The 16811-nt window shown below is 30.6% G+C and overlaps 4 protein-coding genes across 4 annotated transcripts; 2 read left to right on the top strand and 2 right to left on the bottom strand.

Moving 5' to 3' along the window:
• The first annotated feature begins 3496 nt into the window (after positions 1 to 3496).
• On the top strand, positions 3497 to 5418 carry RIOK2 (RIO kinase 2). Its single transcript, XM_070651029.1, has 3 exons — positions 3497 to 3630; positions 3712 to 3853; positions 3913 to 5418. The coding sequence occupies exons 1-3, from the start codon at positions 3565 to 3567 to the stop codon at positions 5328 to 5330; spliced, it is 1626 nt and encodes a 541-aa protein (XP_070507130.1). The 5' UTR covers positions 3497 to 3564; the 3' UTR covers positions 5331 to 5418.
• Positions 5419 to 5752: 334 nt separating this feature from the next.
• Positions 5753 to 10365, top strand: put (activin A receptor type 2 punt). Its single transcript, XM_070651015.1, has 4 exons — positions 5753 to 6149; positions 6214 to 7338; positions 7743 to 7975; positions 8043 to 10365. The coding sequence occupies exons 1-4, from the start codon at positions 6098 to 6100 to the stop codon at positions 8211 to 8213; spliced, it is 1581 nt and encodes a 526-aa protein (XP_070507116.1). The 5' UTR covers positions 5753 to 6097; the 3' UTR covers positions 8214 to 10365.
• A 691-nt stretch (positions 10366 to 11056) lies between these two features.
• LOC139098735 (uncharacterized) lies at positions 11057 to 13583 on the bottom strand. The gene is made up of 3 exons (XM_070651016.1): positions 13080 to 13583; positions 12400 to 12598; positions 11057 to 12313 (listed from the first exon to the last, which is right to left on the bottom strand). Exons 1-3 carry the CDS (start codon positions 13101 to 13103, stop codon positions 11718 to 11720), a joined length of 819 nt encoding a protein of 272 aa, XP_070507117.1. The 5' UTR covers positions 13104 to 13583; the 3' UTR covers positions 11057 to 11717.
• Positions 13584 to 13891: 308 nt separating this feature from the next.
• Positions 13892 to 16559, bottom strand: HPS1 (Hermansky-Pudlak syndrome 1 protein). The gene is made up of 4 exons (XM_070651019.1): positions 16271 to 16559; positions 15855 to 16209; positions 14526 to 15796; positions 13892 to 14287 (listed from the first exon to the last, which is right to left on the bottom strand). The coding sequence occupies exons 2-4, from the start codon at positions 16197 to 16199 to the stop codon at positions 14107 to 14109; spliced, it is 1797 nt and encodes a 598-aa protein (XP_070507120.1). The 5' UTR covers positions 16200 to 16209; positions 16271 to 16559; the 3' UTR covers positions 13892 to 14106.
• Positions 16560 to 16811: the final 252 nt, after the last annotated feature.

Raw genomic sequence — 16811 nt, forward strand, 5'->3', positions numbered from 1 at the left:
AAAAATAAAAAAATAAGACAGGCATAAATATGCGCCAGAGAAAGTGTTTTGGCGGAGAGCATTTAGACCTACAATATATTTTTGTTTTCATCGTCCATGTGTATGTGTAAGCAAGTAAGCATATGTTTCTCATTGTCACTTGTAGAAAATACAAAAATTTATCTTAAACAACAAGGTAGTTTCACTTTTGCGTTTTTGGCAGGCATGAGCTTTTTTTCTGGAGAGTGAGATTCTTTGACAGAAGAAATTTTCGAAGAATTTGCCTTAAGTAAAAGTTAGAAGCTTACGTAAAATTAAGAAACGTACGTAAAATTGTGAAACGTACGTAAAATTGAATTACGTAAGACGTACGTATTTTTCAACATAAGAAAAAACGTACGTAAAATTGACTTACGTAAATTTGAGAAACGTACGTAGAATTGACTTACGTAAAGGAGAAAACGTACGTAAAACAGAAAACGTACGTAATGTCTTACATTAAAAAAACGTACGTAAAGTTGGCCTACGTAAAAGAGAAAAAGTACGTAAGATTGATTTACGTAAAGGAGAAAAAGTACGTAAAACTGACTTACGTAAAAGAGAAAACGTGCGTAAAACTCAACATCCTCAAAGCCAACCTCCATAAATTCCAATCAGAGTCGTTTAGCCTGGAATCTTCGAAAGTGAAATGATTTTATATTTCGTCGTGTGATCGCATGAATGTTTCAGCTACTTCATCATCATCATCATCATACATTTCTCTTTCATTTGGGGTCTGAAGCCATCGATTCGAATATTAACATACTTAATGTTATTATTATGATCTATAGATCCACACATACCGGTACAATCATAAGCAAATGTAAGTAGCTTTTCATATTTTTCTTTCATAATTGATACTCAACAATTTACTTCCTGCTTTATTTGATGCTTATGGGGCTGTTATTAGGTCAATTATCGATACAATTTAAGTTTGAATTATTGGCATTATTTCATCGATATACTCTAATTATTGTTAGGTATTAGGCAATTATGGCGTGTGAAAAAGATGTACATTTGATTTCATGAGACGATGATGTAATGACGACATAAGTATAGTACCCATATTTACATCCTTATGGATTGGTTTCCGTAAGTTATGTTTCCCGCTCAAATAATGCCGCATGCTTGTACACGCGTATACACTTTGTATGGTATATTTGTTATGTGACGTTGATATGGCTGACTTATTTTTTATTTCGGGTATATTCCCATGACAACATTTACACTTGTTATTTTGTAAACAAAATAGAAGAAATTTTGAATGGAAATAGACATAGAAAGGTTACATAAACGCTGGATTGTTGTAAATATGAAATTATGGACTTTTAAAGGTAGAGAAATGGAATCGAATTTAGTTATTATGTCGTTTTGTAATGGATCATGAGATTATCTGATGTTTTATGTTGAGGATTTATATTCTGGAAGTGATTTTGTGTCTTGTTTATTGGTTGAACTTTATAAGCTCATTCCTTACTTGCTTACAACATAATAGCAATAAATCTTAAATTAATAACCCCAAACTGAGCATTACTTACATGCACAGTTCCGGAAATATAACATTGTCTTCGATTTATTTATGAGGCACAAGACAATTGTGTTAAGTAAAGCTGTTTTGAACAATGAAATGACAAACGGCAACTGTGATGATTGAGTAGCTTCTATTGTCTTCGATGCACATCTTCAATAATTATGTAAGTGTATAGCTTGAGTTTTAAGTTGATTCCAGTCGATTTTAGAATATTGGAATGGGAATTCTTTGATTCAAGTCCAAATTAGCATGCTTTATAATCTGGATGTCTCGCCTTTCCTTGCTGTCGTACACAATCTATCAACAAACCCTTACATCATCGTGGTATGTCCAAAAATAGTCAAATCATTAGTCTTTTCATTTGGTATCATAATTAATGACTTCTTCACAATAGCTGTTGATACAAGCTCATTGTCTATCTCTCATGTCAATATGCCACCATCCATTTATCAAATATGAAGACTTATTGCAGACATAGATGCTTTTGTTAGCAGATCTACCTTTAAAAATTCTGGTTCAATGGTATTTGACCTGACATTGAACAGGTGCTGTATTTATTTCTCGTACTTAGCTGTCAATTTGCAGCCTTGGATCATAAGTGACTATTGAAATATGACTAAAGATCATGGATGTAATTACTTGATTTTATGTTATTTGGCTGTCATGGATTAATGTTATGTATTGGCTTATGTTCATAATGAAGTGGTCTAAGCTCATAATGGAGGCATAATTCTGTATTTAGTTAAGCATGAATGTATAATTTATACTTAACTGCTTTGTAGTAATGTAATAATATTAAGTGCTTATGCAAATCATTCGCTAATTGGATGATTTATAGGAAATGGCTACTTTTGGATCAATTTTTCATTACTGGATGTTATTTCTTATAAAGTAGCCGAAGCTTGTCAAAAAAATGACATGAAAATTTCTGATTCCGAGACTTTTTCCATCGTAGATATTCCAATATCTCGTGGCGTCAATCTCCGGATATATTTCATCTAACTTTCCAACAAAATATTTTTGAGAAGAATTTATCTTTTTTTGTAAAAATTATATATCTCATTTGTTAAGCAACAATATTCATTCAGATTTCTCAGGTCATTATCTTCAACATTTTTGTCATCTTATCGTCTTTTCTTGATGTAAAATTACAGCTGTTCATTGAAGAAATTTCCAAATTTTGCATGGATCAGTGTCATTTCTTTTGATTATCATTTTCGACCTGTCAAGTAATTTATCCATCAACTTTATTAAGCTACTAGCGTGTAATGACATTCTCTTATTCCCATACTGTTTGACTCATTAGCTGTCAGTGACTTCTGAAGAATGATATATGATGTTTTAAAACATTCACGCAGTTAACATTGCTTTGATCTCGCTGGATCTTACAACATCTATTGTATGTATGATGGTAAGCGTAATTATGTTTGCATGGCTTTCTGTCAATAGCTCTTTTTAGCAGCATCATTAATTTTTCAAAAATATGAGTGAATTTTTTTGGAGGTATCGTGTCTATAGCTAATTGATTGTGTCAGGTTAACTTTCTACACTTTAAAAGACATCAAAGCAATCCTTGAAAAGCTCAAGGATTTAAATTTACAACATTTTAAGTGCTCATTTATAACTCATAGATTATGAGATGATCACATTACTTGACGTTTTTTAGTGTCTGGTAGGTCAATGCTTGATGCAGACAATAATCTTTCTCCGTGACTAATTTGTCTTCGGTTCATCTTTAAATTACGCAGATTTGTTGAGTATTTTGTACACCATATGCGGCAGAATGGACTAAATCTTTATGTACTGAGATGTTGTCTCTTAGAACTTGCTGTTTTTGATAAAAACAGGAAATATTTTTAACGGTCAATGACATTTCAAAAATCTGTTCAGTAATCGTAGAGTTCATTTCATTTACACACACTTACACAAATTTTACAAACAAACACACTTAAAATTGACCACGAAAGAAGTTGAATTATTTTAATTAATTGATTTCTGTGGATTAACATACAAAAATGGGTAAACTAAACGTTACCGTATTACGGTATCTATCCAAGGAAGATTTTCGTGTGTTGACAGCTGTAAGTATAGTCTATTTTTTGCTAAAAATGAAAATTTGTGAAAATCACATGGACTCAAAATGTAAATAAAAATTTTTCCAGATCGAAATGTTATCCAAAAACCACGAATTATGTCCTGGATCGATGGTTGCTGTTGTTGCTAACTTGAAATCAGGAGGTGTACACAAATTGCTGAAGGAATTGTGCAAACAGAAGTTGGTGTCTTATGAGAGAGGCGCAAAATGTAAGCAAACTTGTTACTTCCGCTGTATCTCAAATATTAATGTAATTAAATAATTTCAGATGATGGATTCCGTTTAACAAACATGGGATATGATTATTTAGCGTTGAAAACTCTAACATTAAGAGGATCAATTGCTTCATTCGGTACACAAATTGGTGTAGGAAAGGAATCAAATATTTATACAGTTTCTGATGATGAAGGCAGTCAATTGTGCTTAAAATTGCATCGTCTTGGTCGAGTATGTTTCAGAAATGTCAGAAATAAGCGTGATTATCATGGAAAGAGGAAGAAGATCTCATGGCTGTATCTTTCAAGAATTTCAGCAACACGAGAATTTGCATACATGAAAGCTTTGTATGATCGAGGATTTCCAGTACCAAGACCAGTTGATTTCAATAGACATTGCGTGATTATGGAACTTATCAATGGATATCCTTTAACACAAATTCATGAAGTTATTGACCTTGAGCAATTGTACGACGATCTTATGAACTTGATTGTCAGATTAGGAAATTGTGGTGTAATTCATGGAGATTTTAATGAATTCAATATTATGGTCACAGACGATGCAAAGCCAATTCTCATTGATTTCCCACAAATGGTCTCAACATCACACGAAAGTGCTAAAATGTTCTTTGATCGTGACGTGAAAGGCGTAAGAGATTTATTTAAAAAGAAATTTGGGTATGAAAGTGAAGACTATCCAAAATTCGAAGATCTTGAACGTGATGATAATTTGGACATAGAAGTGGCATGCAGTGGATTTACAAAAGAAATGGAAGAAGATTTAATGCACGAATATCATGCAGAAGAGTTAGAAAATAGTGAAGATGAATCAGAAAGTGATGAGGATGAGGAATTCAATGAAAACGAGGAAGCATTAAATGAGTACAGAAAGGAGGTTGAGCAAGAGATCAAATACTCAGAAGAGACGGTCAAAAAGAAGCCAGACAGTAAAAATAGTGGAATAATGAAATATATGGAATCAATGTCAAAATGCCAAGAATTTGACAAGGCTTTTGAGGATGAGGAAGAGTTTAAGGATGCTCTATCAGATTTAAAAATCACTGAACAGCCCAAAATAACTGAACAGCCTAAAACATCAGAAATAAAACCAATCGTTAAAAATATTCCAGAAGAAGACACAAAATCCGAATCAGGAGAATCAATGAGTTCCAATGATCTTGAAGTTCCAGAACTTGATGATGAATTTAAAGATTTAGATCCAAATTCACGAGCATACAGAATGAAAATGGTCCGAAAAGTTCTTTCAGATGCTCGAAGTCAACGAAGTTATTCAACAACAGCATCAACAATAGCACCATCAGTAATAACAGATAAAGTTAAGAGGGCAATGACAGCACAAGAAAAGAGAGAATCAACAAGAAGGATAGTTCCAAAAGGACAGGCTAGTGCTGTAAGACGAATGAGAATCGAAAATAGAGATGTTGTTAAGGATTTATCTGGATGGATATAATTTGCTGCCGGGTAGCAGGATATAGAAATATGTGGAAACCTATTTTATTTAAAAATTTAATACAGAATTGTTTTTCATGAAGAACTAATCAAGTTATGGAATGTTGTTGATTGATTCTGTGCTTTTTCAGCAACATTTTCAAAAAGCTTCGTTGTAACTGTCAAAAATAATTTGAATTGATTTGAATTTTTTTGACTCGTTAATTTATTTTTGAACAAATTTGAATCTTTTTGAGCCGTTAAAAGATTTTAAATTTTTGAATCTTGAAATTTTAATTTAAATTGAATTATAAAGTAGTTAAGCAGGTAAATAACACAAATTATGTAAACAAATCTCTGCCTTGAGCTGTCAGTTTTGTTGATACTTGCAGTAGTTCCTATAAATTGCATACCGTGCATAGATATTTTAAAAACTTTTTCCTACCCCTTAGCGAACAATAAAATAAAAAATAGTGAAGAGCTTTGAATGATTAAAAATCATTTTTTATAATTATATCATAGTATTTGTCATCTATATTTCAATAAAATATAATATTATTATATTTAAACATATCTGCAATGAAAATAACATGAATTAGTGATTGAAGGATGAGGATAAAGTGCTCAAAAGTGTAAATTAAAGTTTCTCAAAAATAAATTTGTTGTTGTATGCATTAAGCAGGCTCTTTATAGTAAAAAAAGAAGCAGATAGTAAAAGAAAAAGAAAAAAATACATACAAAAAAAAGAAAAGAAAAAAAAATCTGAATAAGAAGAAGGAAGGAAATTAAATGATAATGCTGCGATCAACAATATGTCTAATTTTATTTTTGTTTATATCTGGTAATTTTTGTTATTTTTTACTAAATCTATCGTTTAAATTAATTAATAAAATTTATATTTTAAGATGTATTGACATTACCAAGCGGCACATTTAGCGATCACGATCATGAGGAACAAGAAGAGGATCAACATCATCCAGAATTGACAATCATATGCAAATATTACAAGAAAAAAGACTGCGAAGATAAAGGAGAATGCACTCAGACGACAAAGTCATGTCCAGCATCACATGGTAAAAGGCAAGGATGCTTTACGTTATGGCATCATGGAAATAATACCGACAATCCAGAAGTGCAAATGATGGATTGTTTTATCTCACAAGAATGCAATCAGCATAAATGCATTGACAATGAGTTTAACAGAACAAGCAATAATTTTTGTTGTTGTAATGAAGACATGTGCAATAGTCAATTTGAATGGATTCCCGTCTATAAAGAACCATCAACAACACCAGCAGATGAAAATGAGGATGAACTAGAATCAAATGACAAGTCAAAATATATCTTGGCAACAGTTCTGTTATTTTCACTTCTTGGATTTTGTTTTGTCTTTAAATATTTGTACAATCGTAAGAATGGAATATTCAATGAAATTCCCACAATGGAACCAGAACTTTCAATTTCATCACAATGTTTAGCAATTAGGCCAATTGAATTACAGGAAATTAAGGCACACGGTCGATTTGGTATTGTATGGAAGGGTAAAATGAAGAATGATGATGTAGCTGTTAAAGTCTTCCCAACACAAGATAAAAATTCATGGATAACTGAACAGGAAATTTATAAACTTCCACGAATGAATCATCCAAATATTTTGCATTTTATTGGAGCTGAAAAACACATATTCCAAGATGGAAAAACAGAATTTTGGTTAATTACTGAATATCATACGTACGGATCATTATGTGATTATTTAAAGTCACACACTGTTACATGGCAAGAACTTTGTAAAATCGCTGAATCTATGTCACGTGGTTTGATGCATTTGCATGAAGAAATTCCCGGAAATCGTACAGAAGAACTAAAGCCGGCTATTGCCCATCGTGATTTTAAGAGCAAGAATGTTCTACTTAAATCTGACTTAACTGCCTGCATTGCAGATTTCGGTCTTGCACTTGTCTTTAATTCTCCTTGTGGGGATGTTCATGGACAAGTTGGTACTCGTCGTTATATGGCACCAGAAATTTTAGGTGAGACATTTACCTTTTTGTGGATGTTATTGTGTGGAAATTGGATTATCAGGTTTCACATTTCTGTAATTACATCCTACACCTGTTTGAACAGTGCTACGGAAAGTGTTGTTTGTTTGTTGATACGTGATTTTTTGCACTGCAGAATTAATTGCAGTGGAAAAGCTCAAGTTTGCATAATTGTTGACTTTTAGAAACATTTGAATGGTTCTAATCAATTTTGGAACATTTGTACGGTTTTTGTAAAAATTACATTTGAATGGTTCTAAAATTTAAAATCCGATCAACCGACAAATTTTCACTGCAATCTTGAACGTCTGACTGTTCACTTACTCAGTCCAGACAGTGTGCATTCATTGATGAAATTAAATTAACCCAAGAAAATTTTCTTTCATTTTTTATAGAAGGAGCAATAAACTTCAATCGCGACTCGTTCCTCAGAATTGACGTTTATGCTTGTGGCTTAGTATTATGGGAATTGGTGTCACGTTGTACAGCTCATGGTGGACCTGTTGCAGAGTATCAATTGCCTTTCGAAAATGAACTTGGACCACATCCAACTTTAGAAGAAATGCAGGAAAATATTGCCGCCAAGAAAATACGTCCAAGAATTTATGATGAATGGAGGAATCATAATGTAAGTTCCAAAAAAGACATAATAATTGAAATTGTGATGTTTACTATTGATTTTTTTTATATTGCAGGGTATGAGCGCGATAATTGATACAATTGAAGAATGTTGGGATCATGATGCAGAAGCCAGATTATCATCATCATGTATTATGGAGAGGATATCACAGCATTCACGATATCAACAAATGACGATCGATCAAACGACAAACTTTATAAGTCGAAATAATGCGAATGATCAGTGATATTAAGTGAAATTTATGCAATATCACTGCACTGACTGAATTAAAGTTCAATATTCATCGTTTATGTAAGAGAAGAGAAAAGAAAAACAATGATAATAATAAGAAAAAAACAAAAAAATATTAATGATAATACAAAAAGTTGGAACTTATTTTGTCCTTCATTTTTGACACTAATGAAGATATTTTATGATGAATATGTGGAAATTTAACATCAACATTAAATGATTATTTGAGAACTCACAAGTGAGAATGACCGTACAAATTGTGAAAGAAAATTCTGGTACTCATTTGTTTTATAATGAACTATTTGCATTCATTGATAGCAGCATTAATTATACATAACAAAAAACACATACACATAATTTTATTGACCCCAAAATCCTTTATAATTTTTATTATTCGAGTATCCAAATGGTAAGATGAAGGCAAACAGTAATTTTATTTTAGTTTCCTAAGTACAATCAGAAAATATTTTCGTGCATTAAGTTACTTTTCTGAGTGGAATATTGCTGCAGAGTGAGAATTTGTTGATCTGTGAGCTTAAAAGCTCCTTGAAGTTCAAAAAATTACGAAAAAACTCGTTGAAGTTCAAAAAATTTGAAATTAGGTTGCAAAAGTTCAAAAACTTGAGAAAAAGCTCGTCAAAATTCAAAAACTTGAGAAAAGCTCACTGAAGCTCAAAAATTTTTGAAATAAATCCGTTAAAAATTCAAAATTTGATTTATTTCAAAAACTAAGATTTTTTAGACTAAGAAAATACAATTTTGCAGCAATATATCGCTCAGGTTTTATGCTTTACTTCCATAAACGGACTTAAGGCAGATTAGATTATAAGTTGGTCGAAATAATTAATCATTTACTGATAATTAACAATCAAAATTAGGTTTATTAAATAATTTATCAATTAAGTTGCATGGAAGGTAATTTAAAACAAAACAAGATTAACATAAAATTTCGAATTTTCATTCAATGCCTCCTTTAATAGATCCAAAGCAAAACAAATATTCCGATTCCTTATTTTTCATTTTCAAAATAAGAATGGAAGTGGTTAGAAAAAGTTAGAAAAACCATAAAAAACCCAGTTAAAGAAAAGAGTTTTAATAATAATAATAAAATATATTTTGATAGAAATCTTGTACACAAGCATGAAGAAGAGAATCTTTCCAAAAACAAACAACATAATAGTATGTATGTGTGCCAAATTTTTTCAAATGGACTTAGATGTTTTCATAATTTTTTCGGTATTAGAAACTTATTTTTCTTTATTTCATATCATTAATTTAAAACAAAAAAATATATTGATAACATTTTAAAAATGCAATGTAGAGAGAATTTATTGGAAATTGTGAGATATACTACACAAAGTAGAGGTTAAAGTTTATTGAAATTTGATAATCTGAAAGAAAATTTTACACGAAAATTTGAAAGCTTTTGAAAAAAGTTCATTAAAATTCAAAAATGATTGAAAAAAGCTCGGTAAAGTTCAAAAATTTTGAAAAAATCGTATTGAAATTCAAATTTTAAAAAGTCGTTGAAGTTCAAAATTTTAAAAATAATCGTTGAAGTTCAAAATTTCAAAAAAAGATCGTTGAAGTTCAAAAAGCTTCAAAACTTTTAAAAACCTTACAATTTTAATCTCCTTCAAGAATTTGTAAGGCTCCAAATCATATCCAAAAATAAATTTCAATCAACTTTAACCACAGAATATATAAAAGTTTAAAAAAATTTGATAAAATTGATCCGTAGGACTGAATACATAATTGATACTAGAGAAATGAAATTATTTTTGATCTTCAAAAGATTTTGGACTAATAAAAAAATATTTGAAAATATTCGAGGGTACGGAAGCTGATAGAATCAAAAAAGAAGTGAACGACCATGAGTCAAAAAATTAATAAATTTTGCACAATTACAATAAATAAAAATATGAAATTCAAAATTGGACATAAATTACGAAAGGTGCTAAAAACATTTTTTTCTCCCATTAAGATTGAATATTCTACGAGTTTATAAGAATGAATTGTTGATTAAAAAGCAGTGAAAAATGTTAGAGACAAAGGAAAATTTTTTAGAGATTTTTGCTGAAAGAATGAAAAAAACTTTTAGGGAAGGCCAAAACTGTAATAAATTTTAGCTTTCGTGCCATAAACAATATGTTAAAGTTTCAATACGTTTCATGTAAATTATGCAATGTTACATCTTTAAGTGGCAGGGAAATTTCAATGCAGTTAAATTGCGCTGCAGTGTCGTGAAAAATTTAATCTATAGTCGTAATTTAATTTATGCTCACGATTACCCGCAATTACTAGTTTCAGATTACTCAATATGGAAATATATCACATTGGAATTTTCTATCCGACTAACACGTAAATTATGCAAATTTTATTAAAATTTACTGCAAAAACTATGAAATTTCTTCATCACATTGCGCAATTTAAAAATTATTACCTTTATTGAAGTGACACAGCTAATTATTTTTTAAAATGAAATAACATTAACTAACAACGGACTCTTTTTTATGTAAATGTAAAATTTTATGTTAAGATGTTTAACGTGAATGAAAAATGCAAAAAAACTTTTCACAGAAAATAAATAAAATCTTTTTTATTTAGGATAATAACTACAAAGTCTTTTCCATTCCACTTGATTTTTATCTTATTTGCTTCTTGATTTTTAAAGTAAGTTTCTGTCTGATTTGGGCTCATTTATTGTTAAATTCTCAATTTTGGGTTGAATTTTATTAATTTTGAACTCAAAAATCCAGTAAATTCAAATTTTGATCCTTTAAAACCAAAAAATTCGTTAAATTCAAGATTTAAACTTAAAAGCTTCCAATTTTTGAACCATAAAAGTTCGTTAAATTCAAATTTGATCCTTAAAATTTATTGAATTGAAAATTTTGAACTTAAAAATCTGTTAAATCAAAATTTCAAATGGCAAAAGACCGTTAAATTCCAATTTGAACTTAAATATTCAAATGTTTGAAAACCGTTACAATTTTCATATCACTTTACTAAGCCCAGTTCCAGAAAAATACAACAAAAAATCAATTTAATTACAATTCAGTGCTTCTTTTCTCATTTTCAGTTCCTTTATCACTCAGTCTACTTAACAAATTACATTTTCCTATCCTCATTTTTATCTACTGCACGAAAGTCGATAACGATTATGATGAATGCGAAATTTTTCACGATATAAAGTTGATGGAATCAAAATTGATGATATGCATCTCACAATATGAAGTTAACATTTTCATGTCGAGTATAATATATCTAACGATGAAAATCGAAGGACTAGACAGAGGTATATCTAATTTATATGTTCCATCTATCAACATGCAGATATAACGTTATAAATTTCTCTCATTATTTAGGAAAAGGAATAAATGGGAAAATATATACTAAGGACATCGTGTGAATTTATATAGACACTCATTAATAAATCATTCAGTCGACTATGTATCTAGGCCTCATCTTATTAGCTTCTTTGCACGTTTTTTTTCGTTTAATTTAATTTTCGTCTAATCATGTTAACGATTTTACTTGTAAATGGTGAGCTTGATGGATTCATATTGGACGACGAGTGTGGCTGCTGTTGATTTTGTTGTGGTGGTTGCTGTATTGGATTCGCTGATTGTTCGTTATTATTAACATCATCAGATTCTTCGAGTAAAAGACTTGTGAATGAAAAAGACGGAGAATAATTGCCACTGAATCGATGATCAATAGATTCGGAACTGCTCATTGATTCAGGGAACGGATCTGATTTAGACGAATTATTACTGCTGAATGAAAATTGATTAATCAGGTCTTCTTGGTCAGGTTGTTGTTGATTCATTGCATCCTCATCAGAATATGAATTTAAATCCATAGATCCATTTGATGTGGAATTTGAGCTTGTCACGGAAGACGAGTCATCATCAATCATGTCATTATCCAATATCTCATTGTCAATGTCCTCAACGAGTTCCAGTGACGATGTGTAATTACAATTCTCATCACTTTGATCACTTGACGATCCTTGTTGTCGTTCACTGACTTTCTGTATAAGTTCCGGATAGAAATCCTTTGCTGTTTTGTTATTTGGCTCGAACTCTAAAACTATATGGAACGAGAAAAAAAATATGTCAAATGCGCAAAAATTAATTTTCATGTCCAAACAACGCAATAATTATCATATAAATTACTCAGTTTGCAATATTTTAAGGCATTAACGTAATCTTTTCTCATAATCGATGTCAAAAATTCAGCTAACAATTCCGTCGGTGCCGAATTCTCGGGATCTGTATACTCTGATGTGCTGTCCTCATCATTGTTGTTTCGAGGTGATATCATTGCCGATGTTGTTCCCATTAGATTTCCATTTGCCTCGTCCAAATTTGAACTCTAAAAATTATTTTTTTATATCCGATGAGAATTTTTTATTTTTTTGGGTTTTAATCTACTTAATTCTTTATTTAGGCACAGCAAACACGAAAAATTAATTCAAACTTAATGGATTTAGAAGGAACGAAAGAATTTCTTATTGTGTCGATTTGCACGAGAAATAAAACTAAAAAAGTCGATTTATCGAACCGAGAGGAGTTAGTAGGAAAAAAAGGTTAAAGGTTTACAGCGAAAAAGAAGCAGACGTGCATGAAAATCAATAAGGGATGAAAAATGAAAGCGAAAAAATCAAAATAATAAGAAGGAAAAAAATTTCCATAGTAAATAACAAGTATTTAGTTTTTGTTTATGTGCATAGGCTGCGGTAATTTACTAAAATGTAATTTATTCAGCATGTACACAGCAACGCAAAATAATGAAAGTAAAATTCTCTTTTAAATTGCTTAAAAATGCACCAAACATATTTCACAAGATTTCTCACTTTGTTCCCTATAATCAGTGACATGTTGATTGATATTTTACATTTAAGTATGTCCAAGTTACTATAATTAAACTTATTAACACAATTTCCTGTTTTATTCACAAACTACGCACTACTTTTTTCCTTAATAAATTTATTTCCCTTTTATATTTTGGGTCTGTAGAAAGGATGTACGTTTTCATCGATGCTTTTAAGAAGACTGAGCATCGGAGCTTTTCTCTCAATGAGAAAAACTCACAAATTTTTCTTCTTTTTCCTCTGCAACTTGTTGAACCAATTTGTTTAGCCTGTTATTGTAGAAAGAAAGGTGTTGCTCAAGGTACTATTGGCTTCTTACGTAGTTTATTGGTTTATGAACTGTTTTATGGATGTTATCGTAGTGTTTTATGCGTAAATAATTGGAAAAATCTATTTTTAATTAAGTAAGAATGAATATTTAATGAAAGGTTGCTTGATAATTATGATGTGCTTGTTATGCTGCTTATTTCAATTAAGTTTTAATTCGAATTGCTATATTTAATTGATTTGATGTTGACACTTGTGCTGCTGAAATACAAAAGTAATAAAATTCACAAAACTCTGCTTTTATAGAATTTTTAAACAACTTTCTTCAACCAAAAACCGATTCAAATTTGAATTTGAAAAGACCGTAAAATTTGTAAATACGAAATCTCCTCTAAAAATGCGCTAAAACTAAACAATTACCAATTCACACTTCTCCTATCAAATTTTCATACTTTAAAAAAAGCTTCACGTTCCTGTATGTTTGGCTTGTCAACATCAAGCAGCACAAAAAAAATGAAACAATAATCTTTCATTTAATGTTTCATAGATTGTAGTTTTATTGACACATAGCAAATTATATTGCACATTATAGATAAACACATTGTCAAGTTGAATTTAAACATGATTCTAAATATTTAGCATGACTTTGGCTTTCCTTTGGCTTTTTCCATTCATAGCTTCTACTTGTTCATTTTTCATTGAATATCGTAAACGACTTTTCTTTTGGGAATTCTTCTGATTCTTATAACAAATCGAATAAATTATTGCTTATCATCTCATCCGAGATTGTGGCAATTAATCTTCTTGAATGTTCGAGCTGTAAATGAGGATTAACGAGTCCTAAATGTATCGTGAACAGCTCGAATATCTTGATTTTGTTTAATCCATTGGTAATTTTTGGAAAGAGTGTCTCAATTAGCTTCCTGCAAATGTAAATAATGAAATAAATTAGTTAAGGATTGATTTAGAAGTACACTAGCAGGGAAATTGCTTTAGAACCTTACAAATGTTTGGTTATTATCAAAACCATACAAATGTTTCAAAATGGGGAAATTTGTAAGGTTTTGAACATAATTCAAAACATTTATATGGTTTTAGAATGCATTAAAATCAGTTTGACCATAAATTAAACTGTTGTAGTGTTCTAGATTTCGTACTTACTGGTAAAAATCATGCGACATAATTCCAGGTACCAAATTCTGCTTCGGTGCAAAGGTGCCCTGATCCTTCGGTTTCAAACTCTGTCCATTTGCATCCTCAAACCACAAACTGTACTGATAGCTGAATGCAAAGTCCTTCCATATGACAGTCGTTTGTCCATTCTGAAGATAATTTCGTGCTGTATCAATCATTTCCCAAACTTTACTCTTAATTTGAGGCGATATCTCTGCAACAGTTCTTGAAAGGTCTGGATAAATGCAGGATCCACGTTGTCGATCAACAAAAATAAAATAAATTAAGCCAGCAAAGTCTTCAAGGTAGGAATTCAATGCTAAATTATTTTTTGCCTTAATTTTATCAAATTCTGCGACTTTTAATATCTTGTCAGTCGCAAATGCTGTTGTATTTAAGAGAGTCTTCTCCTGGTCATGTGTAATTGTTTTGGAATGTTCATTAAAGAATGTCAATTTATAAAGTTCCTTTGTCGCTTCCATAAAACATGGAAAATATGACTCGACACTGATTAATTTTGTCTTGTCCATCAATTTAAGCATTTCCATATACTTTTTACGAAATATTTCGTATTTATTCTGGTAATTTTTCACACATTCTTCCATCTCCTGACTATTGTGCTTCGTTTTCTTTTTCATCTCAATGACATGCTTAATGCATTTGTCTAGCTTGTCAGTCTCTATAACTAAACTGTCAAGATCTTGTTGTGCTTGAAGTACTTTGATTTTGTTTAATAATATAAACGATTCGTAGAGATTAGATGATATTACTGTGCTGGAATATTCTGACAATAATATTAATGTTATATAGTCATCGATAGCTATTCTGTTGACTTTATATGCAACACAACTATTATGTGATCCTCTCATAAACATTAATGTTGTTTCAATCTTTTCAGTCATTTTAATTGACTGACAGAATAGATTTAAGAAGAATATATCTGCAGGAATTAACATGTGATGAGTTGTGCGTGATGAGAACATGGACAGAAATTTATTTTCGTAGAACAAAATTGCATGACTTCTTTGGAAGCAATGATCGTGCTTTAACTTATCAATATATTGCTCCAGTGTTGACACTAAGCATGTCTTCTTGACATCATTATTAATGGCAAGCTGCTCTATAGCTTCTAAGCATACATCAATATTCTCGTAGTACATTTCGTTCCATTTAATTATTAATTTTGTTAACAATTCAGCAGATTTGTTGTCAGTTTTAAACTGTATGACTGCTGGTCCAACAAGATGCTTCATTAATTCCTAGAATGATAAATATTATTAAAATCTAAATATATGTACCGACTGGATGTCAATCTACCTTATAGACTCCTTGAGATCGCTGCATTTGCTCAATCGTCTTTGTGTCACTGATTGTAATGAGCAGAAATCCAAAGCTTTCGTCATCAAAAACCATATTAAAGCCATGTTTGCATTTAACATAATTAAACGAATTGTCAAACTGGATTAACATAAATCGAAGATTAGCAAGTAGTGGATTAAAGATCTGAATTAGCTCGTCATAAGAAATAGGAGTTTCCCTCTGTTCCTCACTGTTAATTATGCCGATTTTTCGCCCGATGCTTATCAGTTTTTCATTCATTAAATCATTGCTGTATTTGAAGACTAAATCATTACACAAGTCGAATACGAAGAATCCTTCCATTTTTGTGGTTCTAAAAGATAAGAAATTGCATTTAAGATCCAGTCAAGATTAAAAGAAGTTTATTGTCATACCTTTTTTGGAGAATTGTTATCAGGAACAGGATCTATACTCTATGGAATGTTAAGTCTAATTGGATAATCGTCCTCAAAATAAGAAAAGTCCTTTGCAGAGAGCAATTTTTGGAAAAATTGGAATTAAATCCTTGTTATGAATGATTTCCTTAAAATTAACAAGATGCACAGTTAACACAATAAATTAGTCACATAGTTGTCCACACATATCCTTCTAAAATGATTTAAATAGCTTAAAACTAAATTTTTTCACTTAAAGGACAAAAATTATTTCAGAATGTAAACATTGTCTGCTATAATCCAACTGCTATAAATTTGAATATCTTTTGACCGTTAAATGAACTTGAAAATAGAAGCAGCTAGACATTGTTGAATAATCAGGAACAATTTGGATCATGAATAAAGATCCATTAAGTTAATAATAGTATGATTTGATTAGTAATTGGAAGAAAAATTGAATTTTTGTTTTTTCCCGCACTTTTTTCATTTAATTTTCAAAAATATTTCATAACGGACAGTTCAGAGAGCTTTTTGAAAGCTT

This window comes from Chironomus tepperi, unplaced genomic scaffold (genome assembly GCF_022539635.2).
Source record: "Chironomus tepperi strain 1889 unplaced genomic scaffold, CSIRO-AGI_Ctep_v1 contig_453, whole genome shotgun sequence".
NCBI classification, from domain to species: domain Eukaryota; kingdom Metazoa; phylum Arthropoda; class Insecta; order Diptera; family Chironomidae; genus Chironomus; species Chironomus tepperi.

Bases quoted from the DNA above. Each gene is read 5' to 3' on its own strand.
- put (XM_070651015.1), top strand. From the start codon at position 6,098: ATGATAATGCTGCGATCAACAATATGTCTAATTTTATTTTTGTTTATA. The intron at 6,150-6,213 runs GTAATTTTTGTT...TTATATTTTAAG, and splicing joins TTTATTTTTGTTTATATCTG to ATGTATTGACATTACCAAGC. The intron at 7,339-7,742 runs GTGAGACATTTA...CATTTTTTATAG, and splicing joins TATGGCACCAGAAATTTTAG to AAGGAGCAATAAACTTCAAT.
- LOC139098735 (XM_070651016.1), bottom strand. From the start codon at position 13,103: ATGTCACTGATTATAGGGAACAAA. The intron at 12,599-13,079 runs GTGAGAAATCTT...AATAATTTTTAG, and splicing joins CACTGATTATAGGGAACAAA to AGTTCAAATTTGGACGAGGC. The intron at 12,314-12,399 runs GTAATTTATATG...CGTTCCATATAG, and splicing joins CTTAAAATATTGCAAACTGA to TTTTAGAGTTCGAGCCAAAT.
- RIOK2 (XM_070651029.1), top strand. From the start codon at position 3,565: ATGGGTAAACTAAACGTTACCGTATTACGGTATCTATCCAAGGAAGAT. The intron at 3,631-3,711 runs GTAAGTATAGTC...AAATTTTTCCAG, and splicing joins ATTTTCGTGTGTTGACAGCT to ATCGAAATGTTATCCAAAAA. The intron at 3,854-3,912 runs GTAAGCAAACTT...AAATAATTTCAG, and splicing joins TTATGAGAGAGGCGCAAAAT to ATGATGGATTCCGTTTAACA.
- HPS1 (XM_070651019.1), bottom strand. From the start codon at position 16,199: ATGGAAGGATTCTTCGTATTCGACTTGTGTAATGATTTAGTCTTCAAA. The intron at 15,797-15,854 runs GTAGATTGACAT...TTATCATTCTAG, and splicing joins GATCTCAAGGAGTCTATAAG to GAATTAATGAAGCATCTTGT. The intron at 14,288-14,525 runs GTAAGTACGAAA...TTACATTTGCAG, and splicing joins ATGTCGCATGATTTTTACCA to GAAGCTAATTGAGACACTCT.